The sequence below is a fragment of the Haemorhous mexicanus genome, chromosome 17, assembly GCF_027477595.1.
Source record: "Haemorhous mexicanus isolate bHaeMex1 chromosome 17, bHaeMex1.pri, whole genome shotgun sequence".
Taxonomy (NCBI): domain Eukaryota; kingdom Metazoa; phylum Chordata; class Aves; order Passeriformes; family Fringillidae; genus Haemorhous; species Haemorhous mexicanus.
In genome coordinates, this window is record NC_082357.1 from 13,162,366 (window position 1) to 13,184,568 (window position 22,203).

Below are 22,203 nucleotides of genomic sequence, written 5' to 3' on the forward strand. Positions count from 1 at the left end.
GGTCCCAGCTGCTCAGCAGTCATTAAACATCTCAGGAAAGATGTTCCAGGAAGAGGGATGTTAACCTTGTGGTCCTGGACTGATTCCAGCTCGTTTAATTACAGTTTTCATTGCTGAAATTTGCTCTGCACTTTTGACCAGTTATGGGATTTTTTTCCCCCATCTCCTCAAAACTGTTGAGCAGCCTTGCTATGAGCTGACACATTCCCCACACAAGCTGAAGCAATACAAGCCTACAGCTGCTACCTCTCCCAAATTCTCAAATTCATTGTATTTTCTAATTACTTAACTATTCAGGACCCTGCAAAGTATCACCAGCTCACCTATACAGAAACATTTTTTGTTTAATCTGGATATATGTATATATGGATATGAATGTATAGCACAGACTACACATGAGCCAAATATATGCTGTTGTGGCACACGACATGACCTTTATCATTAATATAAGTATAGATAGATATGTAATACATAATCATAAAGAAATATAAAAAGTAATTTGAAGAAATGTTGTAGTGCAAGCTAAACAACCTACACAAGTCCCTTATAATGAAAAACTGTATGAGTATAAAGCTATATAAAACCACTATATGATAATATACATTCATATATGAGCATATATATTTTTATATATATAAAAACTCTACAAAAGGGAATTAAGGTGTTTTAAACCTCACACCTTTGTGGATGTGGGATGAATCTTCCCCCTTCAGCAAGCCTCAGCAAATAGTCCATGGTTATTAAGGAAGTGTTCAAGGCCAGGTTGGATGGGGCTAGGAACAACCTGGTCTAGTGGAAGATGTCCTTACCCATGGCAGGGGTGTGGAACCAGATGAGTTTTAGTGTCTCTTCCAAGCCAAAATTCTGATTCCATAGAGAAGCAGCGGAAGGCCACTGAACCCAGCTCATGTCAGAGACCAGAGCCCAGCCAGAGGATGTATGTGCCCCTGCCCCACAGAACACCTGGAGCAGGTTGGTTTGGGCTTGGGGTGTCTCTCCAGCACAGGGAGTTCTTTAGGAGGTGATTTGGAGAGAGCATCTTTGATAGGAACTGCAGTGATAGGACAAAGAGTAATGGGTACAAGTTGAAAAAGTGGAAATTTATGTGAAATATCGGGAAGAAATTCTTCCCTGCGCGGGTGGTGAGGCCCTGGCACAGGGTACCCAGAGCAGCTGTGGCTGCCCCATCCCTAGAAGTGTTCAAGGCCAGGTTGGACAGGGCTTGGAGCCACCTGGCACAGTGGAAGGTGTCCCTGCCATGGCATGGGCAGGAACTGAGTTATCTTTAAAGTCCCTCCAACCCAAACCATTCTATGAATCCATAGAGAGGCAGCAAGAGGCCACTGAAGCGAGCCCATGTCAGTGACCAGAACCGTGCCGCGGCACGGACCCGCCCCCGCTCGCAGAAAGCCCGGAGCCCACTGATCTGCAGCGGGGGCACCCGGGCGGCTCGGGGGTGTTTGTGCGGCGCCGGGGCCGGCACGGAGCGGTTAAACCGCCGGGACCGCCGCGCCGGGGCCGCTCCCTCACACCTGCCCGTGCTGCGCTGCCCGCCCTGGCCCGCAGGCGGCGCCGCGCGCCCGCCGTTGCCGCCCCCGCCCCGCGCCCCGGACCGCGGCGGGGCGGCCGCGCCCGGCGGAGCTGCCGGGGGAGGCGGCGGCCGGCGCGGCTCCCGCCCCGCCCCGCGTCCCCGCCATCCCCGCCCGCCGGCCCCGCCCCGGAGGCCGGCACGCTGGCTCGCTCGCTGCCGGGGAACATGGCCGAAGTCGGGGAGGACAGTAGCGGGGCGCGGGCTCTGCTGGCGCTGCGCTCGGCGCCCTGCAGCCCCGCCGCCGCGCCCCCTCCCGGGCCGCCGCCCCCGGCCGCGCCGCCCGCCGCCTGCACCGGGCCGGTGCTGGCGCGGCTGCAGGGCCGCGAGTTCGAGTTCCTCATGCGGCAGCCGGCCGTCACCATAGGCCGCAACTCCTCGCAGGGCTCGGTGGACGTCAACATGGGGCACTCCAGCTTCATCTCGCGGCGGCACCTGCAGCTCAGCTTCCAGGAGCCGCACTTCTACCTGCGCTGCCTCGGCAAGAACGGCGTCTTCGTGGACGGCGCCTTTCAGCGCCGCGGCGGCCCGGCCCTGCAGCTCCCGCCGCAGTGAGTGCCGGGGGCCGGGGGCGGCGGGGCCGGGCCCGCTCCGCAGGGCAGGAACGGCCCCAGCGGGCGGAGAGGGACCCTCTGTCCCGGGGAGGGGACGTGGGGCTGGGCGGAGCAGGGGCTCCTTCGAGGAGGGGACGGTGAGAGATCCCTCGCCCCGCGGAGCCGGCGACGAGCTGCCCGTGTCCCGTGCAGGGGATGTGTGTCTGCCAAGAGAAGGGCCTGAGGTGATGGTGAAGGGCCACAGCTGACGAAGGAAACAGGGGTCAAGGGTCCCCCTGCCCACCAGGGGTCTCAGGGGATGGTGAGGGTCTGCCTCTGAATAAGGCAGAGGGCTTGAGGTAGCATCCCTCTGCTCACTGAGAGCCTTAGGGGGCAGTGAATGTCCCAACTTGAAGTTGGTTCCAGTGGGTGAGGAACACTCACCTGGTGAAGGGCTTGAGGTGCTGTTGAGGGACATCTGCCTGATGGGGTTCTGAGCATCAACACGGGATGTCCTCACCTTCCCAGCCTTGCTGCCGTCTGTGGCTGAGAAAGAGGATGATGTTCATTGGGACTGGGGCTGCTCCCTCTGAGAGAGCAATGTCTGGGGGGAAAGTGTGAAGAAGTGTAAGCCCCTTGCTGCAGGGTGTCCCCCATGGTCATCATCCTCCATGCTTGCCTGCAGACAGACTCATGTTCAACTGGTGGCTCTTAAGGGTTTCAAAAAGACAGAGAAGAAGGAAGGACTCTCACTGGGCTAAAACTTGCTACACCCAAGGTTTGTCTTCCTTGGAAGAGATCTAGCGGAAAAAGTTGGAAACCACTTTGCCAGAATAGCTTACTTAAAGGTTGGCAAGTTAGGTGTTGTTCTTGGTGTCTCTCTGGAGCAGCAGAAGAAAAAGAGTCAGGCCAGGCTGGGAGTGATGCTGCTCACCAGGACAGCAGGTGCCCAAGGGTGACTTTGCTTCCTTATGGAGGGAGAGAGGGGTGCAGAAGGGTTTTCTGTACCACCAGGGTCTGTGCTCTGTTAATTTTCTTGCAGCAAGAAGAACGAGGTTGATGTTATTCTATTTCTTCCTGTGAAAACATTGTTTATAGTTGCTGAGTACTGTCCAGTGACTGCAGTGCTTCACCCCAGGGCAGCAGCGTGATAGTGGTGGGTGATGTAATTCCTGTGTGCATCTCCTCAGGTTCTTCCAGACTGACTGTGCCTAATGCCATTCCTGAGTTCACTGTAAAGGCAGGAGATTGGGGGTTTGTTGTTGGTATAAAACATCTGTTTTCATCTGTCACCTTTTGGCTTAGGTACTGTTTACTGTTTACCTCCAGCACCAGGGTCCTGGAGTTATCCCTCTCTCGCCAGCCTGTCGCTCAGGGGAGGGTTTTTTAATTACTCATTTCCTCTGCAGGCAGCTTCATTTTGTACTTAGTAATTTACTTATAGCTCCCTAGCTGCTCACTCTCTGAGGCGTTTTGGTTTCTAACTTGTTTCATTTTCTAAAAGAGATGTCCTTTAGTGGCTGGTTAATTAATCTGGCTTTGTAAAACAAGACCACCCGAAGCCCTGGGCACTTCTGTTGTCATTCCCTCTGGCCTCTGGTATCTGTGCAAGCTCTCTGCTCCCTGTCATTCTGTTTCTTCACTTGGTTAATCATAAGCATTGTGACAGAAAACTATGTCAAACAGCAACCTCGTTGCTTATTTCTCTCCCCTTTGCTCCTGACTCCTGGAGTGGGAATGGCAACTTTCCTTCTGCATTGCTTTAAAGGGAGGAGTTTAATGTACACTTCTGAACTCTACACAATAAGGCATCCTCATAGCTTGGCTGCTGGTTGAGCTACATAAATAAACTTGGTGCTCCTCCCTTTCTGACTTCCAGAGTAGGAAAATGTTTTGCATCAATCTAAAGGAATTTGCCCCCTTGCTTCTATCAGGTAAACAACTCGTTACTGGCCAGTCAAGGGTTTGTAACTCAGACCAGGAAAAAGAAAATCTTGTTGAAGCTTGACGTACAGAGTCTTGATTGAGGCTTGAAACTGTCTGCTGTTATCTCATTATCTCCACTCTTGAAAAATCAGGCAATTCTCTCCCAGTCACCCTCTCCACACATACACACACAAAAATCTCTCCCCAGTAAACATAAAGTGCCATTTCTTTCCTGTAGAGAAGCCTGTGTGCTTACTGCCAGCTAATGTTGTCAGAAGGAGGACAAAGTGAGGACAGGTTGTAAGTACACAGATTTTACACAATGTTTTCTGCATATTATGGTAACACTCCTGCTGTGTTTGATACAGCCACACCTTTTCCATGTACCAGCAGAATGTACAGTTTATATTCAATTTCAGGAATTAGTTACCATTCCATCCAATGTTTTAGAGGGAGGTCATTGTGATGTGGGGAGCTCTTACAGGCAATATTCTAAAAAACAGTTCTTTGAGTGGTTGTCCTCCCTTTTCCCCCCACCTGTAAAGAATGGCAGAAATGTGCAAAGTGCTGTTTTCTTTGGATGACTGCAGTCACTGCTGCTGTTACTCTACAAGCAGAGGAAATGCTTGTGCATCATGAGATGGTGAATGGAAGCAGAGGGTTCCAGGAAAAAGTGTCTTTCAGTTGAAGTTCATACTGTTCGTCAAAAAATAGGTGATGAGCTCATAAATTCTGTTTTCTGAGGTTCCTCCTCACTTCACTATTTCTGTGTAGAGCTTCTCTTTTCTAAGTTTTCTAAGTTTAGAAGTAATTCCTGAAATGTATGGAGTATCTTGTCAGGAGAGGTTGGAAGGGAGGAAAGAGGGGGAGTTTGAGACCTCTCTTGAAGGCTGTACTTACCTCCTGTCTCAACAGCCCTACTCAAAATCAAGGGCTTTTGAAAAGCTTTGTATCACTTCCTCCATCAACGTGGTGTGTGTGGATTCTCTGCTGCAACCAGGATTTTACTGCTGGGCAGGAGTATCATATTCCACAGCTGTGTTGTTATGGGAGGTTGCATTTCACAGATGTGATGACATAACTATACACTATAATTAAACAGTAATAACCAACAAAGAGGATATTTCCTAGAGGTTAATGACAGTTAGGAACAAAGTGGGTGAAAGAGTGGAGGGCCTATGGTACAGGTGAAGATCCTTAATCAGTTTAATTAATAAGTGCCACACTACAGCAGACATTACAAATATAAATCAAGATGATATGATGGAAGTACTTACATCAAAAATAAGTGCTTCAAATCAAATTAAGGATTTGCTAGAAACTCTTTTTATAGCTTGTGATGTTTTTTTAGCTGTGCTGGTGGGAGCTGGAAATCTGTAGATAAATATCTGGGTATTTTTCTATAAGAAAGAGAGGAACTCAAAACTACCAGGAGAATATGCACTAGGTTTTAAAAACTTTGGATACCAGCAAAAATGTAAGATAGAGCAGGAACCATTAAGTGCAGTATTTTTTCCTGTTGAAGACAGTAATTTCTTCACATTTATGGTGTAATCAGGTGTTTACAGGATCAGGTTAATGATGAATTATTAACTTTTTCTTTGTTTTCTTCAAAATTGACTCAGTTTTAAAAATAATAGGCAATAATAAGTTAGACACTTCAGTAACTTAAATAAGCATTTGTTTAGTTATTTATTTATTTTGTCCCCCAGAACAGAAGGAACTGTAACAGTTGAAAGTTTAACTTGCTAACCTGAATTTTAAGTAGCTATGAGTCAGGTCTTCAGATGCTCCTAAATACAAAAGTTCTATTGACTAAACCTGCAAGTGTTGCTTGAGCATAGCCTGATAATAGCACTTGAGCTTTTTGAGCTGTGAGCTCAATAGATTGGAAAATGATGCTTGTCTGGGAATGTTTCATGGGATATTTGCTTGTTGCTGCTGTGACCATTTAGAATTTTTGCAGTAGCATAATTAATGGAGCCTGAAGTTGGTGTTTTTCAGTGTAAATGAGTTCTTTCAGCATGAGGTTTCTAAGCATAAAAACAAGTTTTTAAACCTGTAGTTCTTTTAGCATTTAGGAAATAAATGGAGGAGCTTTTTTAGCTTGAGAATAAATTCAGGCAAAGTAATATATGGATGTAGGAAATCAAATTAAAATACAGACTTAAAATAAAAACATTATGTATATAAGCCCCATTATAAATTGAAAACTTACCATGCATGTCAAGTTTTATTAAGAGCATGCTGCTTTATTTATAATGGGATTTTTCTAGGTACTCAATAAACTTGACAAAAATAAATAGTCCAATACTCTGACCACACACCAAGGTGCTGATCCTGCAGAATTTAACACGTGTATTAATCTTTCCATGTTGTGAGTACACAAGTTCCCTTTGGTGTTTGGGTAGCGGGGGTGTCTCAGCAACCAGAAAATGGAGAATTAGATCCAATTTCTAAGGGATGTGGCTTTACAGTCTGATAGCCAGAAACTCCAGGTGCTAATTCAAGTTTTAAAAAATGCCATATTCTAGGGAAATGGAGATGTGCACAATGCACTGCAGTGTTTTGGTGACCTCACCAACCACTCAAGCTCCGTTCTTGTGGCTGGAGCGATGCCATCATGGTGGGTAGGAGGGAGGGTGTCCGTACAGCTGGGGGCAGCTGCACACCCTGTGTACACACCAAGGAAATGCTTTGACCACAGAACCACAACTGCAGAACTAGTTGTTTCTGAAATGCTGCATATGTATGTTGTCTCTGGAAACTCCTCAGGTAGTTTTGCTTTTTAAATATTGCATTATCTGCATTTGCAACAATTTTCCTTTTTTTGTTCTTTGTTTGAAATGCGTTTTTTGCTGTGCTACAGCTTGTGGATGGTGGTTTTATTCTTGCTAGAAACCCTTTAAAGATTTGCTTTCTTAGTGCCTCATCTTGTATTTTTCATGCTCTTACTTAATTTCAAAGACTGTCTTTGAGAACAGGTTTTTTTGTTGCACAGCAAGATGTGATAAAGGATTACCTGATTTTAATTATGGAATTCATGTCAAGCAATAATTTTTGGCTAAGCAGCTCAATTTGTCATGAGTTATATTAAACGTTTAAGGGAAAGTTTCTCTCATGTGAAACTGCTGCTCAATTTGTTGATTCAAAAATAGCTTTGCTGTAAGTCAGGTTGTGAATATAAACTAAGGTTATGCAAAACTCTGTGTATATCCTTATGGATTCTTTTAAACCAGGCTTGGTTCAGCTTAGCTGATGTGTTGATTATGAAAAGATTAATCTAACGAGAACATGCCACACTTGTCTTGTACAGTTTTGTGTGGAGTCTCAGCTATAAAGTCATAAATGTGGATTCAAGTTGTGCTGGTGTAACTTCTTTGTGCTAGCAAACTCTTAATCATGGCACGTATCCTTAGGTGACTGTGGATTCCTTCCTGTGGGTACTGTTTTGTTTTCATATTAATCTAGAGGATGAATGAGTGTGAAAGTTTTTGCTCTTCTGAAAATGGGGAATAAAAGTGATGAAGTCTGTAGTAATTCATATCCTAGTTATTTTGGTGCCAGCTGTGTGAGCGTACTCACGGTAGAGCATCTGTCCTGGTAACAAATCAAAATAATGCTGTTTGCTTTGGTTTTTTCCCCTCCCTCTCCAGAAAAACGTGGTAGGCAGCCTTGCACTGAGTAACTGAGGGCATAAATGACAAGCAGATTAATGTGCCTGTTGTCTTTGTGAGCAAGCTCCCAGTAACTGCTCCACTGGCCATTTGGCATCAGAGCTGTTCTGTGGGACACCAAATTCTCTCTCTCGGTGTTGCAGTTGCCCGGAGGAGTAGATGTGGCAACAGGATGTTGGTAGAGAACAGGGAACTACTTGAATTTGCCCCTTATGCCATGCAAATAAAGGCTTATTGCTGGCCCAGGTGTGGTAATTAGTGTCTGTTATTGAGAGGAGTTTGTGCAGTGATGTCAGAGAGCAGAGCCAGCGAGGGTTTGGGGGCTGCTCTGTGACAGCCTGGGGTGACAAAGGGGACACAGGCTGGTGAGGTGCTTGTTAAACCACTCAGAGAGCTGACAGTTCCCTCCAGCTGGCTTTCCTATTCTGGGGGGATCTGTGCTAGCACTCAGCTCCATATCAGCTCCTCTGGCATGTGGTGATTTACTGAGTTCCCCCTAGCTCAGTGTCTGAGCAGTGTCTGGGTGTTCTGCCATCAGAGCCAAGGGGCTTCGTAACCAGAAATGCTTCACAGACCAAGCTTCACCACACTGCTGGTTGTATGTGGATGAGACAGCTTTCCTTTCCAATCCAAGTGGAATTGTGGTTACAAAAAGAAAAATCATGTGCTTTTGACTTGGTGATGTTAATGAAAAGGGAGAAAATTTCTCATTTGCTTTTAGTACAGATTCTTTCCTTTCCTTTTCCTTAATAGCTGTCTAGAGCACAGAGGCTTCTCTCACATGTTGCCATGCCCAACACCAGGTTTGTTTCATTCTCTTTGGTTCAGTCCTTGTACATCCATCCAGGAGTTTCCTGAGGTTGAAAGACTCATGACTGAGATATCCATTGTAAAGAAAGAATATCCACAGGGTATTGGGTGGTGAAGGTCATTGCTCTCTTACAGTTGAATATGCTTTGCAGCAAATGCAAAGAAGTCTCCTGAGATTGTGCAGTGTTTTCTGACAGGTAAACTTAGGTTAAAATGTTGGTTTATGCATCTGAAATGGCTAATGGGCCCTGATGTAACTGACTGCAAGATTGAAACCAGGGAAAATGTGGAGGTGGCATTTTTGCAGTGATTTTTTTTTTTTTTTGACAAATTTGCAAGATGAAAAAGCTGAAGCATTTTTTTCTGTCTCCTGAATGTGGGCAATGGAAAGACATCTTGATGTACTTCCAGACGTGGTTAATCGACTAATTATGAGTACAAATTATTGTCTGGTCTTAATGCATTCACTTCAGTCAATAATTCAGTATTAATCACTGAACTGTTTTTTCAAGTATTTATAAGTCTCCCTATTTCAGTTGACTGCAGACTCCTCATAAAAGCAGATTGATGAGATGCTTCTAGAGCAGATGAATTTCTCCCTTAAGTAAATGTGAGTGAAAATTTCCATCCAATTGTATATTCTTTGTTTTCATAGTACAAATACAATTTTACTAATGTCTATTCACTCTTGTACACAAATGGTTTTTTGCTGGTAATTCACATCTTTGGTTTCTTCAGAACAGCTCGGTAAATGCATGTGTGCATTCCTTCTGCATGGCACTTAATTTTTATTAAATACATATTTTATTGGACAGTAAAACATTTAAGTATCTTAATGGCCTAATTAATACTCTGTATCCACTTCTGTCATGTGTATTTTGCTCTTCGTTATCCTTCTGCTCCTTTTTTCATGTCCTCGTGCATTTTTTATCATAAAAATTTCAAGCAGTCTTGAGAGAGCAGTCTATTACAAGGCTGTTCTTTGAATATTCAGCAACTCTAAGATTTGATGGATAGTCCCTTCCCTCCCATCCTGTCTATTTTTAGTAACTTAAAAGCGAGTTTAATTTCTTGGGCTGTCCTTTGTTGTGCATGTGCAATTTACTTTGGTGGTTTTCCTCCCTCCTTTAAATGTACCAGATATGTAATTTTCATGTTCTTTGAGGACATCTTGACAGTTGGGGAGAAATAATGTAGAAGTTAATTAGGAGCTCTGCCTTAGCTGAAGGAGCAAAGATGGACAGTCTTTGTCTGGTTCTGTTAATATATGCTGTGTGATTAGGATGGGAGGAGAAGTGGAAGGAAACTTTAAGCACATTGTTACCACTTATTATCCTGCCCCAAGAGTCTTCTAGCATAAGAGCCTGTTTTCATGTGCAAGTACAATCCACTCCAGCTTTTAGGACAGAATGAGGAGACAAAAAGCCTTGCAGAGGTGGTGTAAGCACCGTGGAAAAGGACATCCCTCCTCCTCTCTCTGAAATACAACCTTGGAGCTGTACCCCTTTTTTCTGCTTCGTGCCACTTCAAGGAGAGCCTTGGGAAATCTTCCCACACAAACTGTTCTAATCTTCCATCTCCCTTTAGGCCACATCCAGAAGCCACCAACAGTTTGTCTAAGCAGGACAGGACTCCCTGCAGAGCCAGTTTGTGCACTTGCTAAAGGAATTGTTCTTGAGCAACTTCAGGCCTTTCCTCTCTTGAGGGCATAAGAACTCTGGACTCTAACACACTCGGAATCCTGATTGTGTGGGAGGAGAAAAGAACTAGAAACAGAAAGCAAATTTTGTCTCTACCTGATGGGTAGGCCAAAAATTATTTTGGTTTTCATATTCAGTTTGAGGCATAGCCCAAGCCAGTACGGGTAGGCTCTTGGTATGGGAGATGTCCCAACTGCTATTTATTTATTGATCTCGTTCCTTTTTTTAATTGTCTCATGGCTGGTATAATGTGGTGCTGGTGGCTGCCTGCCCACCATGAGGAAAGGGTGCTGGCTGTCAGCAAGCCTGGCAGTTGGATGGCTTTGCCTCCTTCTGCCTTGTCCATTCAGTTGGATAATTACTATAGCTCTTCTTTTCCCATCTCTCCCTCAGACACTGTCTAATGAGACAAGATAATGAAACTGTTTTAGTCCTGGGAAGACCTGCAAAGGAAGTCAAAGGCTGGCACATGCTTTGCTGATAATGCCTTTATGGAATATTAAGGCAAGCACTGAAGTTCCCTTCAGGCATAGGAATTCTTAGGAGAAAATTCCTGATGGCTAGTGGTTCAGTAAAAGAATTGCTATATACTTTTTTTGTGTGTATGTTGTGTAAACAAGGCATATGCAGACTGGATGTTGAAAATAGGCACAATCGAGTAGTTTAGACTTGCACATCGTCTGTTTACAATTGTGTAAAAATCACTGCAAACAGCCACAGGATGAAGTTGGGAAACAAGTTTGTTTTGGTGGATATTGATTCTGAATGTGAGGTCTCTTGTCACCAAGTGGGTGCATCCTCTTCTCCAAGAGATGACAGTTTCTTCTCAGTTTCTTCCTGCTTTGTTCTCTATTGCAAGAATGAGAATTCCTATTAAAATCCTATAGCAGAAAATGGCCAGAATTCTGTTCCCCAAAAAGCTGATACTGCAAACTGTGAAGTTCATATGAATGTTCCCTGTAAGGTACATCTATTAAAGTAAAATGTTTCCCTAATTCTGTATATTCTCCTGAAGCAAAAGAAAGGGAGCACTAAACTATGCCATTAATATAACAAGGTAACTCTTCAAAATTCTTGTAGTTTAAAATAATGAAACCACTGGAGTGACAACTTCCACATGTGCTGTGTTTTGCAAGAGTCATTGTCACTTCAGTGGTTAAACTCTTTTCAAGGACTAAACCCCTCAGCACAGTTGTATCTACTGGCAGGATTTAAAATACCTTAGAAATCTTGTGATTGTTTTTTTATTGTTTGCAATCTTAACCACGTCCTGCTAGGTGGTCTTTCACAAGCCAATTCAGTACATCATCATCATCTGAATCATAGTAAAATTATTCTCTTTTTTGGTAGGAAGGAAGGTTGTGCCTGGGATTCTTTTATCCCTTATTTTAAATGTCAGTGTTTGGAAGGATGCAGGTGCATGTCACTTTGTAGACACTTGTGTAAGAGACTGTTGCCCCAAATGTTTATTTGGCTCTGAGTCTAGAAGTTGTCAGCTTTTAAAACATTTAAACTACCCTCAGAGCTGTTTTAAAACAGTAATCCTGGCTTCCTCTACTGGGTATTGAATGGATTGTGAAATGTCTTCAGAGGGAGTGGAACGGACTTATGTGAACATTTTGCAAAGTTTTAACTCCATATGGGTAGTTTTTTATAACATACATAAATAGTACATTAGCTTTTCCAAATCACTTTCTAAATGAACTGAACCAGCCTCAAAGAAAAATACATCACAGTCATGCTCTGCATGTTAGAGCCCTGTTAGAGAGCCTGATTGAATTCAAAGGTTAGTACCATCCCACACACAGGCTTTTTCTGGCATATATATGTGGAAATTAGGAGTTTTTTTCCTGAGCTTTACTGAGGTGATTTTGTTTTGCACAGCCTTTCTTAATGTGTTTATAGGTAGTTCCCTGGCTTTGGAAGGGTGAGTCTGCTAAATGACTTGTGTGAGACCTTTCAAGGCATTGGGCTGGCTACTTGATGGCAAACCCTGCTATGATGAATGGCCCATTAGAAGAAAGTTGATGGCATTGTAAATGAGATTTTACACAAGAAGCAAACTGCTCTAGTGTATCCAGCAAAGATGCTGAAACAAGTGCCTCTCTCTGGAAAGGTTATTAGGAGATTTTATGAACTCCTGTTTTAAAACAGTTTCCCCTCATTCTGCAGGGTACCAAGACTCCCCAAGTGTCTGGATGCTTGTAGTAATAAGGAGGGGTCTTCTCGAGGAATTGAAGTTGGCCAGACTTGTGTGGTGAAAGGGGCAGGATCTGCAGCCAGCTGCAAGTTCTATGGCAGTTGAGCAAAGATTTTAAATTCTTGGTATTGAGTGAGGTATGGAAATGAATAACCAGTGCTTCTTGTAGAGGCCAAACTGTGGCCCTGCAGTTAGTTCCATACTGTCAGTACATATTTAATTCTTGGTGTACTGTTTAATTTCTTATTGAAAACAGAACTCTGGGTAGAAGCTGGTATAGGGAAGTTCCTCTGAACGTGGGTGCAGATGGGGCTTTTTTTTTGGCACTGAGGTAGGTGTTAATTGTGGTTTATGATTGAGGGGGAAACATAGTTGAGTGTTTCTGCCAAGATGAGCAAAGAAGGAAAATAGTTAATATTGACCTTTTTCATTTTAACCAAGATCAGTGAGACTAGCAGAGGCCTGGAAAGACTCTCAGAAGGGCTCTTGAATTTCACAGAAGCAGGGAAGGAATGAGAGGTGGTGGTAGAGTCTGAGTCACTTCTTGTGGTCTCTGCTGTGGTAGAATGGAAGCCAGACTTAGGCTCTTATCTTAAGGTTTATCTTGGAGCAGGGAAAAATTGAGTGTGAATGGGGGCTAGGCAGCCTTTTCTGGTTCACTGCACCAGAAAATGGGTACATGTGTGTGTATTCCAGAGCTGGTGTTGAGTGTTTCTGTGACATCTCTGGAAAGCAATGTCAGACTCACTGCCTGGTGCTGCCAGAGTAGCCACCGTCCAGGAGTCTTGAAGCAGCCAGGGGCTACGTGTTGTCATTGGGACTGGGAGCTGTGGTTTGGCAGTGCTCCCTTAGGACTGGGGAGAGTGGGAAATGAGAGATCCTACAGGAGGGTGAGACACGTCAGACCTCTAAGCCCTTGCAAGGGCTGAGCAAAACGTGCTCCTGATCCAAGGCTGTGCAGTGTCTGCCATTTCAGCCTTACAGTGTAGAATTTGAGGTCTGAAGAAGGATCAGTGCAGGATGAGGTGGCCAGAGCAGAACCCAGATTTAAAAGTCATCCTGCATTGTTTCATAAGAGTTGCCTTTCACTGTGCACTTGAATTTACTTAGTGGGACAGCATGTTACCATGGGGGTGGATGGACTAACCTTGTTTATCAATGTACTATATTTTTCCAATACCATAAAACCTAGGCTGCTGTCAAGCACACACTTGAAGTATATTTATCTCCATGGAGTGCTTTTCTCTTTGAAACTTCTGTTCCACTCCACAGTTCTGCCAATTTGATCTGTACTTCAGCTTTGTTTAATGGCTGTTATCTGGTAGGGTTGGGATTTAGTTTTGCTTTGGCATTTTTTCCTTTGAAGCATTGCATTGGGATCTGAAGTGAAGCTGCTTTAGAACCGAACACTCGGATATGATATTTGTTTTTGCCCATGTTGTTAGAGTGACAACCATATCAACAAAGCTCTGTGTCCTCTGAATAAGCCCCAAACTTCTGGGAATGAAGAGTCCTCCAGGGCTTTGTGGAGATGCTGCCTTAAGACACATCTTAGCTCTTAGTCAGAGTAGGAATGACAAGTGTGATGTTGACTCTTCCAAGATGGACACTGGCTGAACAGGACTGAAATCCCCACTTTCTTACAGCCTATTTTACAAGGCTAGAGGACAGTAATGATTAGAAATTGTTCAGGAGTTTTTGAAGTGTAGAGCTACTTATTCTGTCACCCAGTCTAAACAGCTACCCAGCCCCATGATAAACATGGTTAAAATCCCCAGAGAGATCCTGTAAATCCTAAATACACGTTTACCACATGAGCAAGGTTGCACTTGTAGAGAGAAACAATTGATCCTGCTGCCCCTGTGTTGATGTTTGTGACTCTAGCATGTGTGGTAAGCAGGAGAGGAGTTAATTTTAGCTTGATTAGCAACACAGAAGGGAATCGAGATGACTGTTGTAAATTGCAGTGGGATGAGATCAATGAGGGTAGTTTATTTCCATGCATCTGAGTGGGTGTTCTAAGCAATTTAATTTTTCTTTTTTGTTTGTTTTTAAGAGAACCAAGAATGTTAATGCATTTAGTCCTTGAAATCCTTCCGTGGCTGCAGTCCTGGATACTTTAATGCTGTTGCATGCTTTAAATGAACACCAGGTGCCTGTGTGCTGTTCCCCAGCAGCTCTTTGTTTCTCTGCTCTCTGTTACCTGGCTCAGCAGCAAGTGGCGAGTGATTCTCCGTACTGCACTCTCCATTTTTCTCCTACTCACCTTTGTTTATATTCTGGAGCATGTTCCCAACTGTTTATGATTAAACATTGCTCAAACAGCCAGGGTAAGATTTATTGACACAAAGGAGGCTGGGAGGAGGGAGTGGCTGGCTGGTCATCTGTGTCTACTTGCAGCTGATAGTGATGTTATTGATGTTGTCCACGTGTCTGTGCAATGGCCATGGTGTGTCCCAGAGGCTGCTGTCCAGAATCACTGGCAAGGGGCTGATCCCTGGCAGCACAGCCTTTTTCCCTTTGTGTGACACAGTAAAACCTCGAGCAAGGCAGTTTGTGTAGGTGATGCACTCCTTTCTCTCCAGCTTGGCCTTCTGGAAACACCCCTTGGCTCTTGAGGAGGGGATCTCTTATTTTTCTCTTGGTGGGAGAGGCTTGCTGATCTCCACAGAGAGAAAAATCAGGATTTGAAACATGCTAAAAGGGTTGTGACCTACAGGAGTTTTAAGTGGTGATCCTTTTAAAAAAGACATCTTGAAAAACAATGCTGTTATATGGAATGCAAGGAAGTTCAAAATGGAAAATAAATTAAAAAATAGAGTTTAAAAGAGACTGAGTTCATTAAAAAAATCCTTATTTGGAACTAAAGCAATTTGTTTCCTGGCCCCTCTTAGCTAGATACAAACCAGATAACTATTTAGCTTTTGGAGTGTCTATATGTAGCATATTAAGTTTTGGTTATTTATTTTCAAGTCACAAATACTGATAATTTTCAAGTTTCAGGGAAAAAAATAAGACATAATATTGAGAATATACTAAAAAATCAGCAGATTGATCAGCCTGACATGGAAAAGGATTTTTGCACTTCTAAGATTAGAGGATACAAATGAGATACGCACACGTGTTGCATGTAATTTACGTTTTCTCTGAAGATAAATATTTCTTGGCTGGTACAGAAATGGTTAAGATAGGATCTAGACCTCCACAGGTTGGAATACCTGATTAGAGCAGCCGTGGTACACAGGCTGTTGTGTGTTATATAGAGTCTCTTAACTCTCCTTATTTTTATGTATACAACCACACACACAACAAAATAACATAATAGGCTTGCTGTGTGTTACAGATGGTATCAGGCATCTGCAGTGCTGATAGTGAAACTTTCTGGTGCAGGCAGCCAACTTCATTTAAATAAAAGCCTCGTCTGCTCTTTGTGCCAGCCCACTTCTTCGGTGGCAAACTTTCATATCAGGTTTTTGATGTCAGGCCACTCGTTCTGACACATAAAACACCTCCCTGTTCCCAAGCTTCAAAATAAACAGTAGCTTTATGGTTAATTTTAGCCATCTTACTAAATGTTCTCTGCAGGTCTGTTAACACCCCTGGGAATGCAACTGCAGGGCTTTTCAGCATTGAAAAGCTGCAAGGCAGAATAAATGAGAGAGTGGAATTGTCTGGCAGAGTTTGGTGCTGGGTGAAGATGTGGTTTGCCATATGACACACAGAAAAAAATTCACTGTATCTTAACTGTGCTCAGAGACAGGAAGTTGTTTATAGTAAGGACCAGACAGCAGAACAGAGCAGCTTCTGTAATGCTGTGGTGAAGTGGGGCCAGAATTCACCCTGGGGAGCCTTTAATAAAAATAATCAAACAAAATCTCTACCCAATATTGATCAAAAGGTAGATGTCATTGATGCAGATTAATTTATTTTGATCTAAAAGCACATCTGATTTTTGTAGGCAAGACCTAAGGCTCCTACATTTAGCACCTTGGCAGACTTGAGGTAGATCTTCACTGGCTGTACTCCATGAAATCTGCCCTACGTGCTGCTGACCTGCAGTGTGCTGGTGTGCAGAGGAATAGGAGCACTTGGGGAGGGAGCAGGAATTTGTGTTCTGATAGCCAGCCCTGTGCCCAGTGCTCCTGGTTTGGAATGAATGGCATATTTTGAAGCTGACTCCAATGTTTTGAAATGTGAAGCCGAGGGAGGTACAATTACAGCACCACCTCTTTGTTTCTCTCTGCCCTGTGGATGGGCACCCAGTAACAACCATGTCATGTTGTCATCAGTATTTAAGAGGTGACTTTTGTGGTGGGCTTCAACAGAGACCCTTCACCTTAATGGTGTTTGTGATAAAAGCCTTCTAATTATATTCTTTTGATTATACCACAGCTTGGTTTCTGATATCATCTTGCTTATCATTTGTCCTGAAATAATTGTCAAGATTTTTCTGGATGAATTTTTATATAAGTTTTAGTAGTTGAGGCTTTTTATGTTTTAAAAAGATAAGTGAATTAATCCCTAGTCGGGTGTGAATTGAGTTTGTAAATAACTGGTGATAGTGATGGTGTTTTGAGAATATCCTTCAGCTTTTTTTGCAGACAATAAGGTAAATGAACAGACACTTAGGGCTGGCTTGTAGTTGCTGCTGAAAAACTTTCAGAAAGGTCAATTTTGAAAATGCACATACCTGACCATTTCCACTTTGATGGCTCTCTGGAGAAGATTGGAGCAGCTTCTAGTTGGGGTTATTTTGGCATTGGGTTGAGCAGGATTATTATAAGATGCATCCTGCCAAGCTGGGGATAGTAGAATATGGAGAAGACCTGTCAATAATGTTCGTTCTTCAGGCAGGGTGGCAACTTCAGAGGGAGCCTCCTGCTATTCCTGCTGGCTCTCCATTAGCAGATTGAAACACCCTTCTCAGCAGTTCTGGCAGTTTCTCCCCTGCTCTTCTGTGAGCTGCTATTTTGATACTCCATGAATTTATTCCCTGACCTTGCTGCAGTGTTTCATTACACTGAAAAAGTAGCACCTATAATATCTTACCTGGTTTGCTCTCTTTTTTGCCTTTTCTGTGCTGTTTTACTCAAAGGGAAGAATCTGAAAGTGAAGCTGCGCTTGATGTCTCAAATAATTTTCAAAGAGTGAAATCAGAACATTAATACAGAGATGTAAGGAATGTAAAATAAAGACATATATACAAAAATGCAGCTCTTGATTCTTCACTGCTAATTCTCCAGTGTCAAGCAGCCTCCAGTGTTCTCACTTGAATGAAAAATTAACTCAATTTATCCATTAGCTCTCTGACAGCAATTAAAAGGATTGCTAAGAAAGATAAGAAATTGTGGGAAAGATGTGTAGAATAAAATGACTGTTGAATCTTCACAGCAGGATATCTACAGAGCAAACCCTCCTGAAGGTTTTACTTTTAGCATCCATTTGTTGGAACCTAAACCAAAATGCTTGTCTTCTTCTGTGTGCTTTTAAAGAAGATAATATATGAACCAAACCAGCATTTTGTAGTTCTTTGGGTTGGGCTTCTGAGATCTCTTTTCCTTTTAGCCTTTCTTACCAGCCTAGGGGTGTTTATGCTCCTTCCCCCCCCCCACCTGCTTGGCTGAGTTTCACTCACTGCCTTTGGCTGGGATGGGCAGTGGCAGTGCTGCTCTCAGTGCTGTGAGGGGATGTCTGCAGGGACTGAGGGATCACAGATCTTTTCTTTGTACATCTGTGTGCCTGCTGCTGGCAGAGAGAAGAATCCCAGAAGTCTGGCCAAACTTTGCTGTGAACTTTGCTGTCTTCAAAAGGAGTCTGCTAAAATACCTTCTTGAAAATCTGCCTCTGTGTGGAAGTGTTTCTCAGTTTGTTTGAACCTTGATGAAATGGCATAGAGGGAAGCCCTGTGCAACTGTGCTCAATAGAAACATTCATTACAGCTAATTTACTTGGTGCTTTTAGGAGATGTAACTATTCATAAGTTGTGGTTTAGCCTGATGCTGCTGGTAGTATTTGTTTTAAGTAGATACACTTGCCTGCACACGCTCTGTGCCCATCTGAAATCTTGTCTGGCTGTGCTGGATACCTCGTTTTAAGCTTGGTGATCTGCAGTGTTAGGCAAATCCCAGTGTAACCTGGGTGCCTTCTCATTAAGGGAAAAAGCACTTTATTGTGCATACAGCTCCAGCTAAACAGTAACAAGGAGCATAAAGAAAAGGTCTTGTCTGTGATCAAGAAATGGCAATTCTGAATTTTCCTGAAGCATTATCCTTGTTCAGCCATCTCACTGCACTTGCTTTCTCAAGGCTGTTCAGTGAATAAGCTCAGGAAGCACAAAGCTACTGAACAGCATTGATTTTGCCGCACGCAGAGTCTGTGTATCCCATCTGAGATAAACACAAACCCACTCCTGCTCCTGCAGACGGGCCCTGCCAGTTACCATGGGAGGATTGCCATGGGTACACAGCCACAGGAGGCTCCTGTTGGAATGCAGAAAACATTTTTGGTCTTTGTTTTGTCCCCTTGTACACAGCTGAGTTACTTGGGATTTGAAATAATTAGGCTGAATTTTTTTTTAAATGATGACTTCTCTGATTCAGGAAGTTTTGAAAATTTCCAGTCTGAGAGTATCAGCATGTGGCTGATGTGATTTGCCTGATAAAGACCAGAGCTTTTCTCAAAATGAATGAATTGCAGTTTGTTTTCTGAAAGGAGAATGCAGTCTTTGGATCATGTGATGCTTAAATCTGAGTCTGTGGTTACGTGCTCTGTCTTTTTTATAGTCCCTGACAAACCTGCAGCATTTTTGTTGGTACCTTCTTCTCTCCTTTCTCTGCTTGATGTTTTTCCCCTCCAGCTTCTCTGTGCTGGTGATGCCATCTGGAAGGCAAGCTAAGGGATCTGATCTGCCTGGCAACTTAGTCCCACCAAAAAGGAGTTGGTATAATTACCTGGTTTGCTTTGCTCTGCAGAGGTTTGGGTGATACTGTTGGCACGAGGGTGGGACTGAGAGGAAATGGCAGAAGAGAAGGAATGGTGGTGGAGTGAAGGCAATGCCTCTTACAGCAGAGAATCAGGTTTAGATTGTGTTAAAATAAATCTACATGAGATTGAGTGACACAATTGATATCTCTTTGGGGAGATTATTTTTAAGGTAGATGAAACCAGTGAGCCATCCATGTGAGACACAGAATTTTACCCAGTTTCCCGTTACTCATCCCAGCAAGTCCAGGAAAGATTAGGATTTCCAGCTAACTCAGATGTATTTCAGGGGAAGGACAGAAAATCCTTCCAGTAATCTGGAATTTACAGGGTAGTCAATAAAAATTCCACTGAATTGGATATGAGGAGTTCCTAATGACTTCAGTGTGAGTTTGCCTTTACTAAAACTGGATTTACATTATTTGTAGCACAGGAACAATACCTAAGGCAATGCCAGGGACCCCACAACACTGATGTTCAGCTCCTTGTGCATCTGGTGGAATGTGGCAAGGGAAATAGTTGCTGGAACTGTTTCTGGAAGAAGTTTTCTACAGAAAAAAATTTAAATTCATGAAATAGAAATAAGACCACTGTCTTTTGAATTGAACTAATTATTTCAAACATGAGCTCACTCACATATGCACACAGGCAGTTCTGGTTCAGTCTTGGCTGACAGATGAACTCCTTTGTGTATCTGCAGTGTTAAGCATGACAGCATATATTAAATACAGTGAGTGTGCTACAAAGCATGCAAGGCAAGTGATTTGTGAGCTCAGGGTAACTCTGAGGTTAGGAAGCAGTCCTCCAGATCTAAACCCATGTGGTGACTTACAGATTAATTATGGCCAAACATTACAATGGGTTGCTCTGTCATTGGAGCAGTGGGGGAGATCACTGTACTCCTTTATTTGCAGATGATCTCAGTGCTTTTTAAATCTAGTTTTCTGTCAGTTATGTTACAAAGAGTAACAGTGATTTTTCTAGCTTTTCCTCTCACTGAACAATAGTGGATAATACCAGAGGCGTTTTTGCAGGCAGCTCTGCAGTTTATTTCCTTATCCTGCTGCTGTTTGGCCAAGTGCCTGTCTTGCTTTTCTTCAGATTGAGTTGATTCATTGCAGGAAGAACAAATGTGGGTTCTGGACTTCACCATTTACTTGCAGACCCTTTGCTTATCTCTTCATGTATACAAGTGATTTTACCAGCCATGAGGTATTTCTCTGTGTGCTTGATAAAGGACTTTATGGGTAGGTCTTCAATATGATTTCTGTGCTTAAACTGCTCAGAGCAGTAGAGCAGTTGAAAGGGAAATAGCAAATGCTGAAAACCCTTTAATTTTAGACTCCAGTAATCTCCAAAATGAACCAAGCACTCTTAAAACTCTGGCATTTACACTGCTTGTGTCCCATAGCCTATAGAGTTGTGTAAAGCAAAGCATTTTAGTGACTCTTAAATTACCGTGGTACATGCTTGTTTTGTGATGTGTACTTAGACTAAAAGGAATAAAATGTACCTGTCTTCCTTCCTCCAGAACTCTCTGTAGCCTCAGTGCAATTAACTTTTTTGTTTGGTGGAGATAGCACTACCCAAGTGGATGATATAACTGGTATTGCTTACTAAGGGCTGTTTAGGGGAAAAATTATAACGTAGGGAGTGGAACAGGAAATGTTAGATGATTTTATTATTATTATTATTATTTTATTGCAAGGGAGGGGTGAATAGTACCTAATCTCCAGTGACAGCTCAGACAGCTTTCAGAGCTTGTTGTATGGTTTTATGACAATTGTTCAAACTAATATTCATTTTAATTCACTTGTGATTGAAAGGTGGTTTTTGTACTTGTGCATTTGCCCACCGTGCTGCTTCAGACTGCTTAATTCCAGCAACAGAATCATTTTGAGCAAATTGTGTTGATTATTCCCTTTGGGATGTAAAGGTTGAGTTTATTTTTGTGAAGGTAGAGAACATTGATTTGGTTATTTTACTTACTGAAATGGGAGATATCCTTCTCAGTATTTTGCAGTTGAAATTATTTGATTTGTACTGGATTATGCAGTGAGGCTTTGTGCTGTAGAAAAGCTGAAGTTCTGAAAAGCATTGTTGTCCCTGGGCAGAGTGCAGCATCACAAAGCAACAAGTCTTGGTCAATAAATACTCCCAGCTCAGCTGTTGCAGAGGTCACAGCAATTCTCAGAGCCTTGTTTTTGAAGAAATTAGAATCTCAGGTAGTAATTCTTATCTCAGTCTGCTTATCTCTCTGTGGGCAGACCTTCAGGGCTTAGATAGATGTTTAGTTAAGTGAAGCAAACTGTTATCTTTTTCTAACCAAATTTAGTTTCATTTTTGATGCACAGGTGCTGAAACTTTCCCAGTGAGTCTTTTATGTTGTCCAAGGCATGTCCTTTCACACTGCTTCAAAGGGTTTTGTGAATAGGGAGTGGATTTAGGATTTTCATAGATGCTTGTGGTTCTTTGCTTAGCTGGTTACAGAAGATGAAGAAAAATGGGTTACAGGAGGTAATTGGGCACTTTTCTGTAGTGGCTGCTCTGTACAGCACCTGCACATTGATTCTAGCCTGAAATGTTGGTATTTATGGTATTCACTGAAAGGATGACAAGTGTCCATCTTGCCCTCCACAGAATTATGTCAGGTATCTTGAAATAGCTGGTAAGGGTAATAGCCTGACCATGAGATGACTGACAGCAAATTCTCATTTGTACTGAGAAACCCAACAGGATTTTGGAATTTTGTGCAAGGAAATAGTACTGTATTCTTTGGGCTGAGCTA

At 43.1% G+C, this 22,203-nt stretch overlaps 1 protein-coding gene across 1 annotated transcript in view; it reads left to right on the plus strand.

The window, feature by feature from the left end:
- Positions 1-1,756: 1,756 nt before the first annotated feature.
- Positions 1,757-22,203, plus strand: part of FOXK1 (forkhead box K1) — a 56,116-nt gene continuing 35,669 nt past the window's right edge. Inside the window, exon 1 of the mRNA XM_059861207.1 lies at positions 1,757-2,139. Coding sequence (XP_059717190.1) covers positions 1,757-2,139 — 383 coding nt within the window. The remainder of the gene's footprint in view (positions 2,140-22,203) is intronic.